The sequence below is a fragment of the Gallinula chloropus genome (assembly GCF_964237585.1).
Source record: "Gallinula chloropus genome assembly, chromosome: 31".
In the NCBI taxonomy this organism is placed as follows: Eukaryota; Metazoa; Chordata; class Aves; order Gruiformes; family Rallidae; genus Gallinula; species Gallinula chloropus.
Genome location: NC_140116.1, coordinates 352,734 through 377,431, shown reverse-complemented (window position 1 = coordinate 377,431; position 24,698 = coordinate 352,734). Strand labels below are relative to the sequence as shown.

The following is a 24,698-nucleotide window of genomic DNA, read 5'->3' as shown; positions in this document are numbered from 1 at the left end:
CAGGGGCCACCGGGCGCGGCTGGAAGTCCCCACTGCTCTTCCAGTTGCTGGGCTGAGCTTCTCCTGCCGGGCCCGGGCAGCACTGGGGGGAACTGGGGGGCTTCGCGGGGGCCGGCGGGGGGAGTCCTACACCCCGTCGGGACCTGGCACCCAGCCAGGGCCCCACTCCCTCCTTGCCAGCGGTATCTCGGTGGGGAGGGAAGTATTTGCCTGGGTTGCAAATTCCTTTGTGATAAGAGAAACTGGGCGGGAGGGAGAGCAGGGGGGGCAGAGAGCTTCTCTCTCTGGGGGGTGGAAGAACTTCTCCAGGGGGTGGGAGAGCTCCTGGGCAGGGACATCTTCCTGGGGGATGGAGAGCTCAGGGGTGTGGGTGGTGGAGAGCTTGAGAGGGGGTAGGAGAGCTTCTCTGGGTGATGGGGGGGCTACAACAAGGGATGTGGAGCTGTGAGGATTGGGAGTGCTTTGTAGCTCCCATCCCTAGGGCACGGCCTCTTCCAGCTGCGGAAGGATGGAGGGGTGGGTGGATGGATGGATGGATGGATGGATGGATGGATGGATGGATGGAGGGATGGAGAGCAGGTCTGTCCAGGGATAGATGGATGGATGCACAGCAGGATGAATGAATGGATGTCTGGAGGGGAGGGTGGGTGGCTGGGGGTGCGTGTGGGTACGTGGGCGTGTGCCAGGATGGGTGGGACGGTCACAGCCGGCGGGATGAGGCACAGACGGATCACACACCTTGAGCAGGTGTGGAGCCAGGTGAGGAGGTGGCTCCATGTTTATCCCACGCCAGCTGCTGCCCCGCTGCTGCCCCAGAGCCACCCAAACACAGTGACATAGAGACACCGAGGCCGGTGAAGCTCCAAACCAAATCCCTGCCCGCGGGGGCCGGGCGCCGCGTGCCGCCTGCGCCCAGCGCCTGCCGCTCCCGTGCGGGACAAGCCTGGTCCTGACCGGCCCCGGAGCCGCCGCCGCGCCCGTCTGCAGCCACCATCCCATCCCATCCCATCCCATCCCATCCCATCCCATCCCATCCCATCCCATCCCATCCCATCCCATCCCAAGCTGGGGTGCTGCTGGAACCCTGCCCCAGGTCCAGAGCAGGGGTGGCACATGGACTCTGTCTGGGTGGCCTGACCCTGCTCTCGGAAGGGGTCACATCCTTGGCTGGGGTGCTGAGGGAGCAGCCTGGAGTGTGTCCAAAACACACAAAATGTTGCTTTTTTTGTGGGTTTTTTCCCCCCATTTTGAGGGCAGGGGGTTGTGCAGGAGACACAGCGATGGGGCTGGTGGAGCTGGCTTGGGGCTTGGGGACATACATGGGCTTGGGGACATGGGCTTGGGGATGTAGGTTGGGGACATGGGGCTGGGGACCGGGGCTGGGGACCCAGGGTGGGGAGATGGGCTGGAGGGTGCAGATTTGGGGATGTGGGCTGGGGACGGGGGGTTGGGGACCCAGAAGGGGGACTTGGGGCTGGGGACACAGAGAGGGGATAAGGGCTTAGGGGTGCAGGTTTGGGGCCGTGGGGCTGGGCACAGGCTTGGGGACTCGCCCCCTGCCCTGTGCCCGGGGGGGTTCACCCACGACCTGGGTGTGGGTCTGAGGGTGCCAATGGGGAGGGGGTGTCCCAGCAGCCGGGTTTTGAGGGGGCCCCGTGGGGAGGGTGGTGTGTGTGTGTCTCTCCGCCCTCCCGATCCTCAGCCCCCCCTTTTCGCCTGCCCGAGGCCAGCGAGACCTCACCCCCCGCAGCGGGCAGGGTCGGGCCCCGACGGGCCGGGCGCATCCCAGCGCATCCCGGCGCATCCCAGCGCATCCCGGCGCATCCCAGCACATCCCGGCGCATCCCAGCACATCCCGGCGCTCCCGGCGGGCCCGGCCGCTCCGAAGGGGTTAAGGGGAAGCAGGTGCCTCTTTCCCGGGGCTGGCGGCCCTCCCATCCCGCTCTCCTCCCCCAGCTCCTGGATATAAACCCGGAGCTGCTCACCCCGCCCTGGCTCTGTCCTCCCTCAACCTGTCCTGCCCGTCCTGCCTGTCCTGCCGTCTGCCGGCCCTGCCCATCTTCCACCCCTCCCGCCACCTCCCGCCAACCTTCCTGCCCTCCCGAGGTCTCCCGGCTCTCCCGAGGCTCGCCATGTCCGTCACCATCACCAGGAAGACCGTGAGGAGCAGCTCGGCCGTTCCCGGCCGTTCCTTCAGCTCCCAGTCCTACACCGCCGGCCCCGGCGTGAGGATGAGCGCGGCTTCGGCCTTCGGCAGCTGCGGCGGGAGCCGCTACGGCGCTGGGCTGTACCGGGCTCCGGCCGTTGTGCCCGGGGTGGGAGGTGGCATCACAGCCGTCAGCGTCAACCAGAGCCTCCTGACACCCCTCAACCTGGAGATCGACCCCAACATCCAGCGGGTGCGCAAGGAGGAGAAGGAGCAGATCAAGACGCTCAACAACAAGTTCGCCTCCTTCATCGACAAGGTGGGGCTGGGCTGGGGCGAGACCCCGCGGGGAGAGGGCTGGGACCCCCCCCGGGGACCTCCCGAGCCGCTCAGGGACCGCCTGGACCCTCCAGGCACACCCTGAGCTCCCTGGGGACATGGAGACCCCCTTGGGGACCTCCTGGTCTCTTCAGGACCATCCTGATGCCCTTGGGGACATTGTGACTCCTTTGGAGAAGTCCTGACCCCCTCAGAGACATCCTGCCCCCCATGGGGACATCCACAACCCCTTGGGGACCTACTGACCCCTTTGATCATGTTTGGGACACCTTGGGGACCTCCTGGCCCATTTGGGAACATCCAGACCCCCTTGGGGACACCCTGACCCCTTTGGGCACGTTTTTGCCCCTCGGGGGCTTCTTGCTCCCCCTCGGGACCCCTCTCTTCCCCCTCAGGGACCCCGTGAACCCATTTGAGCTCTCTTGGGGGCCTCCTGTCCCCCCCTGGGGATGTGCAGCTGGCTGTGGGGACGCCCTGGCGTGTCCATCTGTCCGTCTGTCGTGTCCCGTCCCCCCCGTCGCTGGCGACATGGCGGCCAAGCCAGCGGGGAGGGAGCGGCCCTGGGACAGGAGCTGGTGTGGGATGGGGTGTGGGGGGGAGTGTTGTCCCCCCTAAGGGTGCAAGGGCCCCCCCCCGCCCCCCGGGAAAGCAGCCAGCGCTGGGGTGGGTGCCCCACTCCTGGCACCCAGCACCCTTCCTCCCCAGCACCTGCTTCCGGGTGCTCTGCTGGGGCCGGGCTCCCCACCCTGCTGCGGGTTGGTGGGACTGGGATGGGTGGGGGTGGGGGGCGGGGTGTCTCCTGGGGGCAGCCCCACATTGCAGCCGGGACCCCAGGTTTGCACCCCCCATCTGGTGACCCCAGGCTTCCACCCTAGATTTGCACCCTGGGGCCCCAGTTGGCTTGCACCCAGCACCCCCAGACTTACCCCCAGGACCCCAAAAGAACCCCAGACTCAGTTTGTACCCCTGAATTGCACCCAACACCACCTGGGACCCCAAAATTGCACCCAAGACCCCAAAACTGACCCCTGCCACCCCTCTCACCCTTTGCCTCTTCCACCCAAGACCCCCCCAGACTTACACCCAGGACCCAGATTTGTACCCAGAACCCCAATTTATCCACACCCCCCCCACACACACCCCTTTGCAAACCACCCCCAATGACCCACCTCCACCACCCACCCCACGTCCCAGACCCCATCCCTCAGGGGGGATTCACAGGCTGGGGGTGCGTGGGGGGGTGGGATGATGCTGACGTCTCCTTCTATCCCAGGTCCGGTTCCTGGAGCAGCAGAACAAGATGCTGGAGACCAAGTGGAGCCTCCTGCAGACCCAGAAGACCACCCGCAGCAACATGAGCGGGCTCTTCGAGGCCTACATCTCCAACCTGCGGCGCCAGCTCGAGGGCCTGGGCCAGGAGCGCCTGCGGCTGGAAGCCGAGCTGGGCAACATGCAGGGGCTGGTGGAGGAGTTCAAGAACAAGTCAGTCCCGGCCCCCTGGCCAGGATGGGGTCCCCCTTCCTAGGGTGTCTTCTGTGGTTGTGGGGTGTGCGTGGTTCTCCTCGCTCTGTGGTGTCTTCACCTTGGGGTGCAGCGTCCCGCTGTGCCCCTGAGGTGTGTGTGGGTGGATGGGGGTGGTGGGATGGGGCTGGAGGGTCCCATCTGCTGTCATCCGAGTGGCTGTGCCTGGTTCTTCTGCTGCGAGGTGGAAATGGGACCTCGTGTCCCCTGTCCCTGAATCCCCAAATCCCCGTGTCCCCACAGCTCCATGTCCCCTGTCCCTGAATCCGTGTCCTGTGTCCTCATGTCCAGGTGTCCCAATTTCCTCCTATTCTCTGCCCCTGAATCCTCATGTCCCCACATCCCCGTGTCCCCTGTCCCCGCATCCCTGTCCCCCCATCCCTGGGTCCAAGCCCTCCCCTCTTCCCCAGGTACGAAGAGGAGATCAACCACCGCACCGAGAAGGAGAATGAGTTTGTTCTGCTCAAAAAGGTGAGGGGGGTCCAGGTCTGGCAGAGGCTGGACAGCACTGGGGAGGGGGTGCTGACAGGGGGCTGACGGGGTGTCTTGCTCTGCCCCCAGGACGTGGATGAAGCCTACATGAACAAGGTGGAGCTGGAGTCACGGCTGGAGAGCTTGACTGATGAGATCAACTTCTTGAGGCAGCTTTACGACGAGGTCGAGGGTCATCTCCCTTGGGGTGGGGGGGCCATTCATGCACCGAGCTGCCTGTGCTCAGCTCAGCCCCCTGTCCCCCCATTCCCTGTCCGCAGGAGCTCCAGGAGCTGCAGTCTCAGATCTCTGACACCTCTGTGGTCCTGTCCATGGACAACAACCGCAGCCTGGACCTGGACGGGATCATCGCCGAGGTGAAGGCTCAGTACGAGGAGATCGCCAACCGCAGCCGGGCCGAGGCTGAGACCAGGTACCAGAGCAAGGTGAGCAGGACCACCAGCCCCGGGATGCTCCAACCTCCCCCCTGCTGCTCCCCAGTTTGGGATGAAGGAAGCGCAGGCTCCTTCCTCCTCCTCCTCCTCCTCCTCCTCCCTGCGGCTTCATCCTCCAACATGGCCAGGCAAACACCTCCCTGCCCTAGAGCAGGTGGCTGCTGCGTGGGAGAGAACCCGGCTCCAAACCCAACCAGAGCTGTGACAGCCCAGCCCTGAGCATCCCTCCTGGCGGGGGGCTTGTCCTGGCTCTTTTCTCCCCAGTTTTGGGGTGCTGAGGGGAAGGATGAGTGTGAGGGGAAGGGCATCCCTCCCCGCTCCATCCTGCCTGCTCTGTTCCCCGCAGTACGAGGAGCTGAAGACCACGGCTGGGAAGCACGGGGACGACCTGCGCAACACCCGCAGCGAGATCAACGAGCTCAACAGGCTGATCCAGAGGATCCAGGCAGAGATCGAGGCACTCAAGAACCAGGTTTGGGAACTGTCCCTGGGGCAGGAGAGCGGGGAGACGCTGGCCCCTTGGCCAGTCCTGCTCCAGTAACCCCGTGGCCCCTCTGGAGTTGAGGGCCCCCCAACCTGGCCACCCACAGACCCCTGTGGACCCCACCTTGGGCAGCCCCAGATGAAGGTCCTGGAGATATGGGGTAGCGTGGGTGGGGGCTGCCCAAGGGGAGCATGGGAGCTACTGGGGGGAAAGTGAGGGATGCTGGGACATGGGGACCCCTTCCCCAGCCCCTTCTTCAGGTCCAACAACTCCCTGGGGGGGGGGCTTGTAGAGAGCCAGCCTGGAGACGGCCATCGCGGAGGCAGAGGAGCGTGGGGAGCTGGCCCTGAAGGATGCAAAGGGGAAGCTGGCAGAGCTGGAGGCTGCCCTGCAGAAAGCCAAAGCCGACATGGCCCGGCAGCTCCGTGAGTACCAGGAGCTCATGAACGTCAAGCTGGCCCTGGACATCGAGATCGCGACCTACAGGAAGCTGCTGGAGGGAGAGGAGAGCAGGTGGGGGCACCCCTGCTGTGCTGGGACCTGAAGAGGGGGGGCACAATGGGACCACCGTCCCTCATCCTGTATCCCATGGGCATCCCCTGGGCATCCCATATGCCATAGGCATCCTGCATCCCACATCCCATATCCTGTGGGCATCCTGCATCTCATGGGCATCCCATAAGCACCTCGCATCCTGTGGGCACCCCAAAGACCCACACCAGGGGCCTGGCCGAAGGCTGCAGCCAGGACCAGGCGCACCCTGTGTCCCTTTGCCACCACCTCCCTGCCTGGCCCCAGGCACCCCCCTTAGCCCCTTCCCCAGCACTCAGGGTGTCCCCCCAATTTCTCCTGGCAGGCTGGAGTCAGGCATGCAAAACCTGAGCATCCACACCAAGACGACGGGCTACTCGGGTAAGGCAGAGGGGAAGGTGAATGGGCCCCCCCCCCCCTTTTTGGGTGCCACCAGCCGGTGCCACCACACGCTTACGGCTGGTTCCTCTCCCACAGCATCTGGCCTTGGGGGGAGCTTCACCGGGGGCTTCAGCGGGGGCTTGGGGGGGGGCTTTGGCACCTCCTTTGCCAGCTCTGGCTATGCAGTGCCCCCCCCTGCCCTGGAGAGCTCCACTGTCACCAAGTCCCGTGCCATCGTCATCAAGAAGATCGAGACCCGCGATGGGAAGCTGGTGTCCGAGTCCTCCGACGTCCTGTCCAGCTGAGCCCCCCCCTCCCCGGGGGGATTCCTTCTGCAGGAGCCTTTGGTGTCTGGATCCAGCCCACAGATGGATGGGACCCCCCCACACCCCCTTACCCCCCGTGGCTAACCTGAGCCAGTGCCCCCTGAGGGCTCCACTCCCCCACTGTCCCCAACACCCTTCATCCGTCCCGGCCCCCCCATGTCCCTGTTGGATCTGTGAGGTGGGAAGGGAGGGTGATGGGGGGGCAGTTCTGCTCCCCCCTGCCTGGGGGGGCTCCCGCAGGCTCCGCTGCTGGAATAAATCCTTTGAAACACAGCATGGTTTTGGCAATGCCCACGGGGGTGGGGGGCTGGAGACATGTCCATGCTGGGCCGGGGGTGCCAGGATCCATCCCAACCTGCCAGGGTCCGTCTCAGGGTGCCAGGGTCCATCCTGGGGTGCTGGGACCCAGCCTGGGATGCTGGGATCTGCCTGGGGGTGCCAGGGTCCCTCCTGGGGTACCAGGACCCATCCCGGGGTGCCAGGATCTGTCCCAGCGTGCCAATCCCACTGCGTCCCTGTGCCATGCACTGTGGGGGTGCCTTAATTCCATTAGCGCTGCCTGGAATGAGGCTGAGACTGGTGATGTTCCAAACCCAACTGGCCAAATCTGGGAGTATTTTCCCCTAAACCGAGGTGTCCCATGTCCCGCCCCAGGATCCAAGGGGTGGCTGCCCCAGCCCCGCGCTGGCCTCCTGCGGCTCAGCCCCGTGGGATTCCCCGGGGTCTCGTACCAGGGCTGAGCCCTGGGGTGCTGCCAGGAGGAAAACTGTGGGACCCCTTTGGTTTTTGACTGCCTCTGCAACCCAAAACACCGTGGGATCACCCCTCCTGGGGGGTCTGCTCTGCCAAACGTGGGGCACTGTGGCCCGGGACAGCACAGGGTGTCCAGAGCCACGTATGTTCCCCTCCCCTACCCCCCAGCTGGCATCGCAGGGAGGGGGTGAAACCGTCTAGTTTGGGGGTCCCAGCACCCCACTGAGATCTAGCCCAGGTGTGTGTGGGGGTTTAATGGGATTTCCCACTAAATGGGAGGTGAGGGGGGACATGATGGGCTGTTGGAGCTGCTGGGAGCAGAGTTGGGGTGCCGGCAGGACAGGGACCCCAGAGCCGTCCCCGAGGTGTCTCCACAGGGCACAGAGGACAAGGGACCGGGGCTCGAGGCCGGGACTCGGCAGACGGGGACTTTGCCCCCTGGTTAATAATTAGCGGCACCGTCTGGTCCGCGCTGGGATGGAGCCTGTTCCCGCGGGGATGGGGGGGGCTGCGATGCAGGACGGCGGGGTGCGGGGGGGGCAGGGTTTTGGGATGCTCCGGAAGTTGGGGTGCATCCTTCTGCCTCCCATTCCTGATCCGGAGGTGACACCTGCTGTCTGCACAGTCAGCCCCAGCCGCAATTACCGCTGGCAGCTAATTACCGCTCTCCGGGACCTCTGGGGGTCCCCGTCCCCTCCTTCCGCCCCCCCTCCCCCCCCCCCGCAACGCAAGATGCCCCCAGCCCTCCAGCCGTGCACCCCAAAGGCCGGGGCGTGTGTCCGTCCCCCCTTTTTGGCGCGATGCGAAGGGGGAGCCGGAGGTTCAGCAGCCGCCAGAGGCTCCCCGAGAGCCGCACTGACACCCCCATTCCGGGGGGAGGAGGAACTGAGCACGTGGGGGGGGCCCTTGGGGCAAAGCGGGGCTGGTGTTGGGGTGGGGTGACCCAGCTGACAGCCCCCCCCCCCCCCCCCCCGGGCGTGGGAGTAACCACCGTGCCCGGGCTCCCCCGCTGCTCTGCATCCGGGAGGGGGTGGGGGGTGGGAGAGAGGGGGGGTTACAGTGCGGCCGCCACACCCCAGCACCCCCATTTCTGACCCCCCGCCCCCGCCTAGACTCAACCCCACCCTGACCCTGCCTCCGCACTTGGCTGTCGTGGGGTGCGCCCTCCGCCCGTGACTCTTCCACTCTCAGGGCTCACCCCGCTTATTTTGGGGGGGGGGGGGTGGTGTGCGTGTGGGGGGGCTGTGAGCTAGTGTGGGGTCTCACCGAGGTGCTCAGGCGGGGAGGGGAGTGGGGAACTTCCCCGAGGCCTCCAGCCCCAGTGTCAGCCCGGCCCCCTCCCACCCACGCCGCGGGATAGTTTTGGGGTTCGCGGGGACGCTGGAGGGCGGCAGAGGAGCGGGGATGGGTCAGGGCAGCTCCCGAGGTGCCGCAACTGCCGGGCACCCAGATCGGGGGGGGCAGGATGCTGGGGCGGGGGGTGCCGGGCCTGCCCTGCCCTGAGCATTTGGGGCTGGGGCGGGGGGGGTGGAACAGCCCCCGTGGGGCGGAGCCTAGAGAGGGCCCACGGACACCCCCCCAGTTCGGAAATGCTGGGGCTCACGGAGCCTTGCAGGGGAAACTGAGGCACGGGGCGGGCTGGAGACCTCAGGCGTCCTAGGGAGGAGCTTGAGACCCCCAGGGGTGGCAGCTTAGTGGGACCCCCGGGATGCAACCTTGTGCCACCCACGGTGCGATCTGGAACCCAGGAGGGGGCTGGAGGGGACACACTCCCCCCCCCCCCTCCTCCCGAAGCAGCACCCCACCTTGGTGCCTGCACCCCTGCACTGCATAACCTCCTTTCCTGGGGGTGGCACCCCAAAACCCGGGGTGCCGGGCACCCATGGGTGCTGGCACGGCCCGATCCCAGCGGGCAGGGCCGGGCAGGCCCCGGCGGTGCTGGGACAGGTGCGGGGGGTGCGGTGTTGCAGGCAGGGCACGGTGCCACCCCGGGTTTCAGTGTCACCCCATCCTGCTGGGATCAGGGGTGCTTGGGGGGAACCTCGAGGGTCCCAGGCATTGCCCTGCAGCTTTGTGGGACCCAGGGGGCACCCAGAGGGTCCCAGGGAGGGTTAAAAGAACCCGTCACCTCCAAAAAAGGTCCTGGGGCTGGAGCTGGGGAGGGGATGTCCTGGGTGGGGAAACTGAGGCATGGATGTAGCCTGGGGATGCCCCAGGCAGGATCTGATCTCTGCTGGCAGGATTTGGCCCTAGAAGCCACCCTGGGAGTCCTTGCCCAGGGACTCAGGCTGGCTGTGGCCCCCCAGGGCTGTGGGGGGATGCCAGGGCAGGCTGAGTCCTGACTCAGCTCATTTCACGGGTGGAGCTGTGACTCACGGGCCCGGATTGGGATGTGCTGGGGCCCCATGTGCTGCCCTGGTGTTTTTTGGGTGTCCCTGTGCTCTGTGGGGTTGGGGAGTGGGGTGTCCCTGCTTCTTCTGGGGTGTCCTAGGGTCAGAGGGGAGCACAGCTTTCCCCTTGGGCTGCGGGGGGGGGGGGGGGGGGGCAGGGAGATGGGTTTGGGGATCCTGAGCCTATGGAGGGGGGTGTTAGGGATGCATAGTGGGCACTGGGGGGGACAAGGGGACCCTTCTCCTGGGGGGCCCCTGGGTGTCGACCCAGGTATCCAAGGATTGAGCCGAGCCACCTGCTCGGGTGCTACGTGCCCCCGAAACTGTCCTGCCAGTGACAGGAGCTGAACCCCCATTTCTGTCTCTGCAGGACCCGCTGAGCCCCCGCTGCAAATCCACCGTCCGAAGGGGCCTTTCAGACCCAACCCCCCCCCTCCCCCCCGGCCCGTGGCCCCCCACCCAGAGGTGTTTTGGGCTCCTTTTGCCGACTCATGCCGCAGCTGGGAGGGGGAGCCGAGCAGCACCCATGGAGGGGGGCACCCAAAATCCAGCTGCTCGGATGGGCCCCTCCGGGTCTGTGCCCGTCCTTGCACATGCGTGTGCTCAAGGTGTCGCAGGGGGTCCCTGCACCATAGCGGGGGGCTCATCCCCCCCAGCTGCCGGGCCCAGGCGTGGTTCGGGCTGGGCTGCAGCAGCAAGCCGGGGCCTGTCTGCGCGTTCGAGGCCTGTAATTAGCGCTGGAGGCAGGGCCCGCCCGAAGCTTTCCTCTTCACATTTTCACACGCACACCCCTACGCCCTGCCCGGGGTGGGGTCCTCCCCCCTCCCAGCCCCCCAGCCCCCCAGCATTCCCCCCCCGTGGCCCCATCCGTCCCTTCCGGCTGCTTCCCCCTCTCCCGGGGGGGTGAAGCACCCCCAGACGCAGCACGTTTTGGGGACGCTATGGCCTTTTTATTTCGGGATCAGGCATGGGGCTGGGGAAGCCCTGGGCAGGGGAAACCGGGGCAAGATGGGATAGTGGGGAGGGACGGGCTCGGGTTTAGGAGTTTGGGGTGGCTGCTTCGGCTCCAGCGTGTCTCTGCCCTTTAGAGGGTGCTCTGCATTTACTGTCCCCGCTGCGCACCCAAAGGCTGCGAGTGCGGCTGGCGTGGGGTGGGTAGACAGATGGACGGACGGGTGCATGGACACCCCATGGGGTGCAGCACCCTTGGCTCCCACCACCAGCACCCTACATCTGCCTTTACCCTCCGGCTCATCCTCAGGGTGATCCCAGCGATTTGGGGAGGGGATAATGCTGCAGCAAAGCCCATCCCTCTGCACTGGGAGGCTGTTGGGTCCCAGATCCTGACTGTTTTAACCTCCCTGGTCTGGCAGTGGCTCCCAAATCCATGTTCAACCCTGGTATAGTTTTGCTGAAGGGAGAGATGCTCTCCCATCCATTTTGCCTGTTTCTTCCCCAAAACGCTCCTTTGCTGATTGCTTCATGTAAGAGACAGACTTTAGGAGCCTCATTTCCACCCCCTCAGCTCATGAGATATGGGGGGGACCTTTGCATGGTAAAGCCCCATCCTGCATCCCTCAGAGCAGATCCCCATCTCCCCAGGTGGGTCCTGTCCCACTTTGCGCTTCCCATCCAAGTGGATGATCCTCACGGCTACGTCCAGAAGGATTCCTAACATCCCATGGGAGTCCTGGCTCTGTGTGTCCCACCGTTGAGCCTTGGAGGCAAGGCTGGGACCGGCTTTCCCCTGCGGTGGGGAAAGATGCTTGTGCGACTTCCTGGCAGCATCCTGTGCTGAACGGGGTGACAGGGATCAGTGGGAGAGGTGACACCCAACGGAGGTGCCAACGCTGCATCAGGGGAAAGCATGAAGTGGCATTGCCATACTGCTGAGAATTATTGCTGTTATTAATATCTCCTGCTTCCCAGGAGAGGGGCTGCCTGTGAGCTATGTGTTAGCAGCCCCGCTCAGCGCGAGGAGGCTCCGGAGCCAGAGCCTGGGGCTCTTTGCTCACTGCAATCGCAGCGCCGATGGGAGTGGGGTGCCGCCCGTCTTCTGCAACTCGCCGCTTTGATCTCTCTGGGGACCCACCTTGTTATTTCTGCTTTTATGGTTCCCAGCTCACGTCCCAGCCCTGCAATTTGCCTGGTTAGTAATTGCCAGCTGAGCAGCTGGGAGTCTCCTGCTCCTTTGGCTGTTCCACAAAGCGGGGTTTGCTTGGCTGAATGCAGCCCCAGTGCAGCTTTGGGGTGAAACCAGGCACATTTGGGCTCCCTGGTTTGGCTCTGCTTCCCCCTGGTTGGGGCTACGGGTGCTGCAGCTTGGATGCTGCCTGTGTTAGTGGTCCCCTCTCCCAGGGGGTACGAGGGACACCCGTGGGTAGGGATATCCCACGTATCCAGCACAGGGGTGGTCCTGAGCCTCTTTTAACACCAGACACATTCCCTCTTCCCACCCCTCTTTGTGGGGCAGGAGCCATCCCGTGGGTGCAGCTGCTGGTGCACCATCAGAGAGCTCTGTGGGACTCACCTACCCGCCCTGATTTAATGTCTCTCTCTCTTTCCTCAGCTTTGCATGTCAGACCTGGCCCGTGGGGAGAAGCAGCAGCGAGACAGGAGAGCCCAGCACTGGCCTTCAGCAAGGGCTGCGTGTGCTGCCATGGGCTTCAATGCCCATTGATGGCTTTGAGAAGCTCTCCTGGCTCTGAAATACCCCCAGTATAAACTTGTGTTGCAGCCAAGGGTCTGTGCTGCTTCCAGTATCGTGATCCCTGTGGTCCTAGTGGGAGGTGTTGAGCACCATTGGGTCTTGGCAGGATCAGTCCCCGTCCGGTGCAGGGAAGGGTCACATCCTGCCACGGTTCACCTCCTGCTGAGGTGCAGGGAGCGTGCCGGCTCCTCCGCTGGTTCCCGTGACCCTTGTGTCAGACATGCCAGCAGCTGAGGGATGAGCCGTGGGAGAGGAACCTCTGCATGTCCCTGTCCCACGGTTGGGAGATGCTCAGGCTGCACCTCTGCAGGTGAGCGTGCTCCCAACCTCCCTACTGTGGCCTGGCCGAGCCCGGAGCAGGAAGCTCATTAAAGAAATGCAGCCCTACGTGTTGGAGGAGCTGCAAAACCTCTTGGGATCAGGTTTCACCTCTGGGCTAGGGTTAGGACGCAGAGAAGTTGGTTATTTATATCTTTCCATGGGAAGATCCTATATTCTCTTCCCAGCATCTCACCCAAGCTTGGCCCAGCAAAGCTCTTGGGTGTGTGCCTAAGTCTGGGGGTTTGTCCGCTGTCTTTAGGGAGAGGAAGACACCCCTTGGAAGGTGGACGTGGGTGTGGGAATTGCTGGCGAGCAATGGGGATCCACACTGATGAGCTCCTGGACCTGGTTGGTGGGGTGTCCAGGTCCTTAGTGATGGAGCCACGTGGACTTAAACCCACCAGTAAACCAGTATGGAGATTTCATCTGGATCTCCAGTGTAGGAGAGGAGCCCAAGCTACGAGGAGGGTTTGTGTCTCCTGTGTTTGGCAATGTCTGATCTCTGCCGTGTGCTACGTCAGCTTTGCTGCTGTCACAGCTCTTGCAAGGAGCTGTTGGAATTTGATTTCCCCTCCCAGCCTGTCAATGGGGAGGCAGGAGAGGAGGTGCCGGCAATTAAAGCGGGGCCATAGGCTCTGTTTCCACTCCCCACCCCATGGCTTTGGGAAGAAGGTCATCTCCACAGCATGCTGCCCACCCCAGGATACTCATCCCAAAACCTCACTGCTGGGTCGCTCCATCCCAGTGCTGGGTGGGTGCGGGTGACCAACATTGGGTCCCCAGTAGACACCACCATCACCAGTGCTTTGCTCCTGGTGTATTACCCATCCCAGCAAGTGCTGGAGCATCTGAGACGCTCAGCTTTGGGATGCAGGATGGATTTGGGAGGCAGCCCCAGTGTCCCAGCAAGGTTTTCCCACCCCACCGTGGCAGGGCAGGACTCCATGGGTGTAGCAGGGTGCTTCATCCCAACAGCTGGCTGCTTGGGCAAGCGCCTGGGCCGGCAGTGAGCCAGGAGCCTTGCCAGGAGCGGGTGGCGGAGCCACCCTGGGAACTCCCAGCAGCTCCACTCTCTGCCTGGGCTCAAACAGGTTCATTCAGTTTCTCTAGGTTGCGTAAGGTCGGGGAGATGCAGCTGCCACCTCCTTTCCCCCAGCCAGACCCGGGTTCAAGCCACTTCCCTTCTCGCCCCCATCACGTCCTCACTGTGAGCTGGAACACTGGGGATCCCAGAGCCCCAGGGTGGGAGAGCTTTTCCAGGGCTGGGGGGACGACATACTGGGATACTCGTTGCCAAAGGGGAGTGTGAGTTTCCCTGTTCCCTGCAATGCAAATTGCCCTTGGGCTGAACCCCTTCCAGTTCCACCAGTGCCCCATGAGGTTGGGGAGGAGAAGTTCTCCCTTCCTGCGCCCAGACCCAGATTTGCATGTCTGCCCCCTCAAAAGAAAGTGAAGGGTGAGCAGGCTCAGAGCTCAAACTTGTTCCCCAAACCTCTCCCACGAGTGTCTCCAATAAAAGGGCTAATTACAGAGCTGGTTTTATTGTCCCGGCTTCGGATGCAGCTTGTGGTTTGAGGGGGGAAGTTTTACAGCTTCTTCTTTCCTCGTAACGGCGGGATAAATGCGGCTCCTGGGTCAGAGGCATCTTCAGACACCTCTGCTCATTGAAATAGAAATTAAAAGTGGTTCAGCAATTAAGTTGTACGTCCTTTTTCTTGAAACAAGGCGAGTTCGCCGATGGGTTAGTGCTGGAGCAGCTCAGTGCCACGTGCTGAGGAGGGGGCTGGTGGCTGGAGACCCCGCGAGGGTGTTGGGGAAACAACCTGGCAATGCCTGAAGGCTTCCAGCCTGGGAGGGATGGGGACGTGCTGACACGGCATGGAGCAGATCTCTGTGGGCTGGTGATGTCACCACCACCCTGGTGAGGTGCGGCGAGGGGCGGGGACGTGGAAAAATCAGGGTACATTGGTACCTGTAGACCACTCCCCATCCCTCCAAGCTCAGTGCACCAGCCAAAGGGATCTAAAGTGGCTCAAAAACTTTCTGAAAAGGTTTCTAAGACACAAAACTAACGTTATAACCTCGCCAAGGACTCTTGTTCTTTGGTTGTGAAACAGTTTTGGGCAACCCAAGTCAAGCCTCCTCTGAGCAGGAGGTTGAGCTGGGGTGCATCTGAGGGTGTGATTGAGAAACCACCTTTTTGTTGGAATTCAGTGAACCAAGCACCTGCCATCAGGCTCAAAATGAGCGATTTAGCTAAAACAAGGGTCTCCCTTGAGGGTGTGATGTGTCAGGGCATTTGCAGGGCTTTGTCTTCACTGTAAGAGGCTCAGGAAGGCCCGTGATGAGTTGACAGCTGCAGCTAAGGGAATTTGATTTGGAGTTGGGCTTCCAACACCAACAATAGCTTTGTTTTTCTTAGCTCTCGAGGGAGTGTTTTGAGGCAGGTCATGGTGGTGGCACAGAGGGGAGGGCATCCTTCCAAGCCCTAAAACAATGAATAGAATAATAGTAAAAAAAAAGAAAGAAAGAGACATCTCCACTCCCCTGTCACCTGTCCAACTCCCTGAGCACATAAAAAGGGGCACACAGCCACTGCACCCACAGGACTCACCTCCTCTTGCCTCCAAACCTCCTCCTGCGCACCACACTGCTTGGCTCTCCTCTCTCCAGGGGTTGACTCTTGAGGACCCACCACGATGTCTCGCCAGTCCTGTGGTCTCGGCAAGGGATTCAGCTCCAGCTCCGCTTGTTTCGGGGGGAGGAACAAGGTCACGTTCAGCTCCGTCTCCCGTGGAGGATGCAGGGGACCTGGCAATGCCGGCGGCTTCAGCAGCAGGAGCCTCTATTGCTTGGGAGGGAGTAAAAGCACCTCTCTGGGAGGATTTGGTGGAGGTGGTGGTGTCTGCAGAGCTTTTGGGGCCAGTGGCCAAGGAGGCTTTGGCTACGGCTACGGTGCTGGGGCAGGATTTGGTGGCAGCTATGGTGGTGGGGCCGGAGGTGCCTTTGGTGGAGGCCTTGGTGGTGGCTTTGGTGGTGGTTTTGGTGGCTTTGGTGGAGGATTTGATGGTGGGATTGGAGGGCAAGGCTTTCCCCCTTGCCCCCCGGGTGGCATCAGGGAGGTGACTATCAACCAGAGCCTGCTGGCCCCTCTCAACCTTGAAATCGACCCTGAGATTCAGAAGGTGCGAACACAGGAGCGGGAGGAGATGAAGCAGCTGAACAACAAATTTGCCTCCTTCATCGACAAGGTGAGAGCAGCTTCAGCCCAGGGATGGGGGTTGGAGGGTTGAGCTCACTGTGGCTCATGCTGGCTGCATTTACTGGGAGATGCCTATCCAATAATACCCGGAGAGCCAGGCCTTACCCAGATCACCCCAAAGAACCCCTCCAGACAGAGAGGGGCTGCCTAGAAAAGTGACTTTCACAAAGTTATGGAGAAACCCAGGAATAGGATCCTTGGTCCTTTAGACCGTGGTCCTGGTACTAAGCTGTGGGACCATACAGAGCATCCTCAGAGGAGTCTCTGCTGATGGCCTCTGTCCATCTGTGGGCTGAAGGACATTGGGTGTTTTGGCCTATTTTTAAGAAGTTCACCATGTTTCTCCTGTTTAGAGGCTGTGAGATTAGCAAGGGAAGGTGACCCCACTCATCCCAGAGCTGTGGTCCCACCACGATGGGAGTCATTGCTCACTGGAGATGAGGACAGGCAGGAAGGTTACACTCAGTGGGAAAAAATTATGGAAAAGGTAGAGAAAAAAATCAATAGAAAGAAGCTTTTGGGAATAGTCTGACTCTCTCCCCACTCCTGCAATCGTTTAGGTCAGGTTCCTAGAGCAGCAGAACCGAGTCCTGGAGACCAAGTGGAAACTCCTGCAGGAGCAGGGGGGCACGGTGACGGGTGGCAGGAACCTGGACCCCTTGTTTGAAACCTACATCAGTGGGCTGAGGAAGCAGCTGGACAACCTCTCTAGCGAGAAGAATCAGCTGCAGTCAGAGCTGAAGAGCTTCCAAGATATGGTGGAAGACTTCAAGACCAAGTATGTTGTTCTCGGTGTGGTCAGGGTTGGGTTGTCTGGTGGTTAAAAATGGAGATTAAAAGCTGGCTTTGAACAGACAGAAAATTCAAGTACTTGTAACAAATTGCAATATCCCAACAATGAGAGAATGTGGAAGGTCTGGGGGAAGTTTTCATCAGTGGGACTTTGACAACAGGTGCTGATTTTTCAAGGCATTTCTCAATATGTATCGTCTGAGCTGCGGTTCTCACTGAAGCAGGATCCTCTTCTGTTTGTATTCCTCACCTAAGAATCCGTGACATTATGATTTAATGAACTCATTAGAGCAGTTGCTAAACCCTACTATAATTTCCTCATGGATTTCCTCATGGATTCCTTCTCAGAATATCCCTCACGACTGGAAGCTGAAGTGCTTCTTTGCAGAGATCATTGGGGGGGGGGAGGGGGGGAAGAAAAAAAGAAGAAAAGGTTTATTTTCCTGCTATAATTTGTTAGATTAATTTGCCCAGTCTGAGAAGAACCAAGCCTGGGGAAATGCTTCTGCTGAAGGAGTTAGAGAAATCAGTGGGAAAGCTGCTCTGGGGCTCACTGGGATCAAGCAGATCCCATGCTGGGCTGGGGTTGCATTTTGAAAATTGACTTTGTTTTGGGGATCATCTCCAGCAGTCAGTGCTCTGCAGCATTGAGCAGTTGGAAATGGCCCCTATTGAAGGTCCTTGGGTCTTGCAGAAGGAGTTGGAGTGGCCACAACCACTGGGACTCGATTTAGGCAGAGATAGGATTCCTCTTTGCAGGTGTTCTTGAGCTCCATGGCAGGAGCCAGGACTCATCTCAAAGGATGAAGTGCTGTTCCTTGTCCATAAATCTTGCTTGTGGCAGCTCTATTTTTGCTGCGTTCTTTAGTCTGAGGCCAACAGCCTCCAGTTGCCAGCAGCAGCTGGAGCCAAAATAAGCAGAGAGATTCAATCTACCTCATTCTAATCAACAGGTACGAGGAGGAAATAAACAAAAGGACAGCGGCAGAGAACGACTTTGTGCTCCTCAAAAAGGTAAAGTACTTCTCTTTTTGGCACCCAAAGACATGTCTTAGTTCAGAGGACGTATTCCCATCAGAGCTGAATTGTTAGCATCAGATGTAAAGCAGGACCCCAGATGGATGTGCCTTGGGAAATGGAGCACCGAAGGGCTCACAGTTCAACGTTAGGTGTAGCGCTGCCCATCGGGATGGAGATTTTCAGTTCCCCTTTCTCCCCCAGGACGTGGATGCAGTCTATATGAACAAAGTGGAGCTTCAGGCAAAATTAGATTCTCTGGGAGATGAAATCAACTTCTTGAAGTATCTTTATGAAGCGGTAAGTGGTCCAGCTGCTCTCTGGAGGGGGATGCTGGGATGGAGAAGGGTTGTGACACTGTGAGGACACGATGGCAGGGCTAAAGCCACATCTGGTGTGAATTACAGGAGCTGGCTCAGATGCAGAAGACTGTTTCCGACACCTCTGTTGTTCTCTCCATGGACAACAACCGCAACCTGGACCTGGACAGCATCATTGCAGAGGTCAAAGCTCAGTATGAGGAGATCGCCAACCGCAGCCGGGTGGAGGCCGAGTCCTGGTACCGGGGCAAGGTGAGTGCTCCACAGCTTGCTTGTGATCATGGATGGCTGCAGAGGTGGAAGAGTTACTGGTGGTAGCTCAAACTATGCTGAGACCTGGGATACTGCTGGTGCTGATCCAGCCAGACTGGAGCCAGCAAGTGCATGTTCACTCTGGTTTGCATGGGGTGGTATGGAGAGTCATGGCGAGGAACCACTCACGGTGCTCTTAATGTGCTCCTCCTGCTTCTGCCCACCAGTATGAAGAGCTGCAGATCACTGCTGGCAAGCATGGGGACAGTCTTAAGGACACAAAGGCCGAGATCTCTGAGATGAACCGCATGATCCAGAGGATACGGGCTGAGATTGAGAACGTGAAGAAACAGGTAGGGGGAGCGTTGCTTTGAGAAATGGGTGTGCGCTCTTGGTAATGCCCTTCAGAGCTTCCCAAAAAGCAAACAGTGTGGTAACAGTCATTGTCTGTGGGAGGGAACCTGCTGTATTTGTGAATAGCTGAGCCCAAGTGATCTGGGATCATGGCTTCATCTCCAACTGGCTGTCCCTGCCTCCCTCACCATGTCCACATCTTGTCCTCCAGTGTGAAACTCTGCAGAGCTCCATTGCGGATGCTGAGGAGCGTGGGGAGGTGGCCCTCAAGGATGCCAGGGCCAAACTGACTGAGCTGGAGTCAGCCCTGCAGAAGGCCAAGGGTGACCTGGCCCGGCAGCTCCGCGAGTACCAGGAGCTCATGAATGTCAAGCTGGCCCTGGATGTTGAGATTGCGACCTACAGGAAGCTGCTGGAAGGAGAGGAGTGCAGGTGGGTGAGGATAGAGCAGGAGCTTGGCTGAATCTGATAAATCAGTGGGAAGAAGGTGGCACATCACACTTTTAAAACATTAGTGGTGTTCCATCAGCTATGGACTATGATCCTACAGTTGTTATTTATTGTCTGATGGATCAAGCCTGGCTTTGTGGAGCTGGACCAGTCTGGATGCTCTGGCTGGAGCTGATGGTCTGTCTCTTTTCCTTGCAGGATGTCTGGAGAGTGTCAGAGCGCCGTGAGCATCTGTAAGTACCATTTCCTGCTCACTCAGGAGCAGGGTGGGCTGGGATTGATGCCACAGAGCTTTGTGTTGGCATCAGAAGTAACCTTGTGCCTTCTGTTCTTCTCTGCAGCTGTGGTGGGAGGTGGCAGCAGCTCTGCAGGAGGAGGATACGGCGGCATGGGTGGATACGGTGGTGGACTGTGCCTTGGAGGAGGAGGAGGAGGAATCGGATTTGGTGCTGGAAGTGGGAGAGGCAGCTGTAGCACAGGCGGTGCTGGCTTCTGCTACAGCCTGGGAGGGGGTGGATTTGGGTCTGGGGGAGGATTCGGCTCTGGGGGGCCAGGATTCTGCTCTGTGGGCGGAGGGTCTAACTCAGTGGTGGTGGGTTCTGGCACCATCCTGAAGAAGACCACCAGCTCTACATCTGTCAGCCGGAGGGCCTAGGAAAGTGAGAGATCTCCCCCCTGCCCAGCATCCAAAGGAGAAAGGAAGTAAATTCCATGACGGCCACCACCACCCTTCCCTTGCCAAGGGGGCAACCATATTCTTCATTTTAAGTTTCCACCATCCTCCAGAAACTGCCCAGAATGACTGAGATCCCAACTGTTTGAGGACAGCTCGCTTCCCCAGTGCTCCCCTCACAACACTGCAAAGCTGCTGCCCATCAGGGCGCTGGGACTTGTTTGGAAGCAGGGCCTGCCCATGCCCTGGAAACCCCTGGACACGTCTGGGGTAGAACTATAAAGCAGCGTGGTTGGAGTGAGGGGCATCCTGCCAGCAATGGGTGGGGGATGCTGGTCCCCGTGCTGCTCAGAGGACTCGTGTCCTGTGAAGTCTGCAGAAAGACTTTTCTTCCTTCAAGATCTTGTGCTGGATCCAGACGTGGTGCAATTTTAGTCAGTGCTACTCAGCAGCCAGGGCTCGAACTCCAAAACCAGAGTTTCCCAACGGTGGCTCGTCCCAGCTGAAGATGCTTCTTTCCCTGCTGCAGTTGGGTTTTGTTTTGCCTTGTTTTTCTTAAGCCAGATGCTGGCAGCTCCTCCCCCACCCCGTGCTCTTTACAAGCTGTTGTAAAATGTTTAGCTTTGCTCAGGGTTTACCTTTTCTCTGTGATCATGGGAACCGTCGTGCTTGTTTCCTTAAGCTTTTCTCCTTTGGCATGTGGCATCCCATAATAAACACTAGAGGCAGTAAGCTTGTGTGGTTTTCTCTCTGACCAAGTAGTTTCGTGTTGCAACAAGACTCCTCTTTTGCTGAGGCTGGGAGGTGTTACGTGACTTTTTCTTGCCTTTTGAAGTTTGATTTAAAGGGACCACGGCCAACACGTTGCTGGTCTCCTGGTCTCCTGTCCTCACCCCAGAAAAATAGACTGGGCAGTTTGGGAGTTTGGCAAGAGGGTGAAGGAGGTGAGGCTGCTGGGGTGGTGATGTTGGGTCGGGGTTGGGTGGGGATGGTCTGAGCAGGCTGAGCCTGTGGGTCACACAGGGTTTTCTTGGATGAGTTCTGTGGAAACACCAGTGTGACAGCGTGGCAGGAGGAAGCTGGCTTGAACTTTGATGCTCTTCTTCTCTGTCCTTTGGCTGGGTGTCCCGGGGTGGCAGAGGCAGTTGCCCCCCTTAGAGCAGAGCAGACTTTTGGACTCTGATGTTAGGGGACTATTTCCTTCCCCTTCCTCTTCCCAAGTCCTCTCCTTGATCATGTTGGCCAGATCATGGTATTCCTAGCTAGCCCACCTCTGACTGAACACTGCCTCCAAGCACTCCATTGGCCTCCCATGTGCTTCCTTGTCCTCCAAGGTGGTCCCAAGGCTGTGGTCCCCACAGCTGATGCTGTCACACCAAGGACATTGCACAGCATGAAGTGCTGCTGGAGCATCCTCTAAGGGATGTTCTGGAAGAGGGACCACCTGTAAGGGTGACCATCACCCCCCAGCTAATTCAGAGCTAATTCTTCAGCATACATGGTGATGGAGCCACCCCTGCAGCTTTTACTGGTCTGGACTGGCCAGGGACCCACAGGTTGCTTTTAAGGCACCTCCAAAAGGTAACTGAGACCACGGGAAGAGCAAGACCTCAACATGCTGCCAAGCCCAAACCTCTCCACAAAAGCAGAATATTTTTGATGACCTGTAAATTTAGAGCCAAAAACTCCCAGTGTGGTTTGACCTCCTGCTGAGGAGACCGTGAATCACATCCCTGGTCAACCACAGACTTGCTCTCCGACCTGGATGAGTCATTTCATTTATCCCAGGCCCTGCTCCCTGTTTGTAAGTGCTGGAGACATAAACCAGCGCCTGTGGAATGTCACAGTGCTGCCAGCAAAGGTGTGTAACTACTTGGATGGGGAGATGTTTTGGGCAATGGTTAAATATTCCAGTGAGTTGTAAAGGGACCTGAGATGGCGTTGAATGAGAAGACATCTACTTCCCTCAGAGTCACCCCAATTTAACCACCTCTGTGTAAACTTGCCTCCAGCAAGTGACTCCTGACATCAGGGCAGCTCAAGGAGGAGACAAAAAGGTTTCTAGATGTGTACAAATGCTGTAGCTACAACAAACAGACACCAAGAAGCCTTTTGTTCCTGTGATGCACCAGCAATTAGGGGAAAATTCTCTGGGGCTGGACCCAGCTGTGATGTAACCTCTGCCTTTTGTTGGAGAAGCCAGAATAATTCTCAGGGCTTGAAACAGACTTGGCTTCATTTCTTCATGCTTTCTCCCACATTTTAAAAGCACAGCTGAAACACTTAGATGGCAAGTTTTTTATGGGAAGTGGAGGAATTAAATGCTTTTACTCTGCTTTTTTCCCTTAAATTCTTATCCCAAATTCAGTGCATGTTGACTGACTACTGAGATCAGCCTTTCCCTGCAAATACTCAAGGTTTGAGCAGCTCTTCTTCTATTCCTGCCTGTTTACCTTCATGGGAAACAGTTTGGGTTGGGAGGGACCTTTAAAGGCAAAACATTCCTTCATTAGGGCTTTGGTATGACGATGCTGTTTGAGAGCCCCGCCATCTAAAGCTGCCTGTTGCATTTGAACCGGGTGATGATGCTGATATCCAAATCCCAGCTGGATTTCCTAAACTTGGCTGGAGACGTGGCTGTGACTCAATGAGCGTTGTGCTGACTGGACACATCTCCTCCCTGCGCGGCTGGGAACGCGACAGCGTCCGGATCTCCTCATCCCACCCACAGAAAAAGTAAGAAAAGGAAAAAAAACCCAACCCAACACTCCCTCCACCCCCCGAAAAACACAGGGACGTGTTTGGTGCTGCAGAGGGAGCCAGGGGAGGCACTGTCAGTGTGCACATACGTGATGGTATCTGCAGCAGCCCTCAGCCCTTGGCACCTTCCTGAACCCTGCGGTGTGGCAGGCGGCAGCGGAATGTATTTGACTGATAAATGAGAAGTGGAGTGTGTGTATATATATATATATTAGCCCTATCTGTGCCCCAATCTGCCTCCCTTCATGCTCACAACCCCACACTGGTGCTGGGGAGGGAGGTGGGATGAGAAGTTTCATGCCTCTCAGTGGACATGCGTGTAGCTGCACGTTGCGCCGCAGCTTGGGTCGCTGGGAGCTTTTGGAAATAAGGTGTCTGGGTGATATTTTTAGAGGCATTTAAAACCTCTGAAGATACCAAGTGTTGCTAGTGTAGCTTTTCAAGAAGCACTTAATTGCCTGGGAACTCTGGGAACGTCTGAGAGCCTCGCCAGGCAGCTACCAGCACAGGGAGCTGCCTCAGCAGCCATAAAGGTTTTTGAACCTCAGAACTTCTCAGGGTGGCTTCAAAAAGTCAAAAACAAATTAAAAAAAAGGAACTTCTCAGTAAGTAATTTTACAATGAGACACTAATTGTTATTTGATTAGCAGGCTTCTGCAAGACAAAGGGAGGGAAGGCATGATGGGTCATAGTCCTACTATGGCAAGTGTAACTCCTAAGCTAATCCTTACTCAGCCTGGCAGCAAACCCAGAGAATTTTCCTAAGATTCTGCCTTTCTCAAATCTAGTGGCTGCTTTCAGACAAGCTTAGGAAGGATGCCTACCCATGCTCTTGCAGTAGGGCTCAGCACAGCTTAGGAGTGTGCGTGTCTCCCAGAAATATATTTGCATATAAATCCTGAAGTCAGCCAGGCAGCTGAAAAACAGCATTTCCTCGAGTGAAAGTTACTGTGCCCTCTGTTCTCCTCATTTCTGTGTGTCTACAAACAGGTTGAGCTCTCCAGCATCCTCTGCCTAGCTAATTGCATTTAAATAGCTACTTGGTTTATTATGTGGGCAGCAGGATTTTGCATGCCGCCTGCTCCCCGTCTATTCTCAGATCCGTCCGTCTGTCCACACGTCCCGCTGGAACATCTGGGTTCCTGGAGTCTTCTCTGTCTCTTCTCATGGTCTCATGGCCTTCAGAAACTCTTAAGGGATTTCCCATCTGTGATATTCATGGTGTTTCTTTACTGGTGCTGAGACTCTCTTGGCTCTCTATCAGTGGGTGTTTGGTCCAACACTAAATGAATTTCCAGAGCCAGCCATCGCTCTGGTATCTAATTTCTGGTAAGGTTTTATTTATTGAAAAGGTGCAGAGCCTCATCAAAATGCAATTTGCTGAGCCCTGGCTCTAGATTGAGAAACTACTTCTTAAAGCCAAAGGCAATTTTCCATGTAAAAAGAAGACTAAGGGTGTAACATAGGTGTGTTTTGGGAATTGTGAAAGCCATGCTCCAACTTGGCATGAGCTCCTGCACTTGCCTGCCATGGGGCTTTGGAGTGAGAGATCAAAATGAAGATAAACATAAGCAGGGAAAGAACCACAATGGATGAAAGGTGAAAAAAAAGAGGCTGGTGTATCCTGTGGAGACTGTTACTGTACCACAAAAGCGTAAGACTCCTTAGTCACTGAGTGCTACCAGTTGGTAGACATGGTGGTATCTTTCTTAATTTTCTCCTGCATTACAGGGTGTGTTTCTGGGTAGGGTCAATGTTTGGCAAATTGAAGATGAAAATCTGTAAACCACGCCACACTGATGAAGACAGTAACTGTCTCCTCCTTCACGCCCATGCAAACCCAGCCCACCTCCAGAAACAGATAAAAGAGAGCATCTGCTGCCTTCCAGTCAGAGGGACTTACTTCCCTTCTCTTTGCACTTATCTCCTTCCAACACAACTCCATTTATCTCTCTTCCCAATTTTTTGACTCTGCTTGGAAGAAACAGCC

The 24,698-nt window shown here is 58.5% G+C and overlaps 2 protein-coding genes across 2 annotated transcripts; both read left to right on the top strand.

Moving 5' to 3' along the window:
- The first annotated feature begins 1,882 nt into the window (after positions 1 to 1,882).
- Positions 1,883 to 6,927, top strand: KRT8 (keratin 8). The gene is made up of 9 exons (XM_084277310.1): positions 1,883 to 2,465; positions 3,759 to 3,967; positions 4,417 to 4,477; positions 4,568 to 4,663; positions 4,759 to 4,923; positions 5,279 to 5,404; positions 5,709 to 5,929; positions 6,273 to 6,328; positions 6,425 to 6,927. The coding sequence occupies exons 1-9, from the start codon at positions 2,133 to 2,135 to the stop codon at positions 6,631 to 6,633; spliced, it is 1,476 nt and encodes a 491-aa protein (XP_084133436.1). The 5' UTR covers positions 1,883 to 2,132; the 3' UTR covers positions 6,634 to 6,927.
- An 8,600-nt stretch (positions 6,928 to 15,527) lies between these two features.
- On the top strand, positions 15,528 to 19,930 carry LOC311202587 (keratin, type II cytoskeletal 4-like; the record flags this gene model as incomplete). Its single annotated transcript, XM_084277176.1, has 9 exons — positions 15,528 to 16,079; positions 16,651 to 16,868; positions 17,836 to 17,896; positions 18,104 to 18,199; positions 18,307 to 18,471; positions 18,699 to 18,824; positions 19,037 to 19,257; positions 19,474 to 19,508; positions 19,617 to 19,930. 9 exons carry the CDS (start codon positions 15,528 to 15,530, stop codon positions 19,928 to 19,930), a joined length of 1,788 nt encoding a protein of 595 aa, XP_084133302.1.
- Positions 19,931 to 24,698: the final 4,768 nt, after the last annotated feature.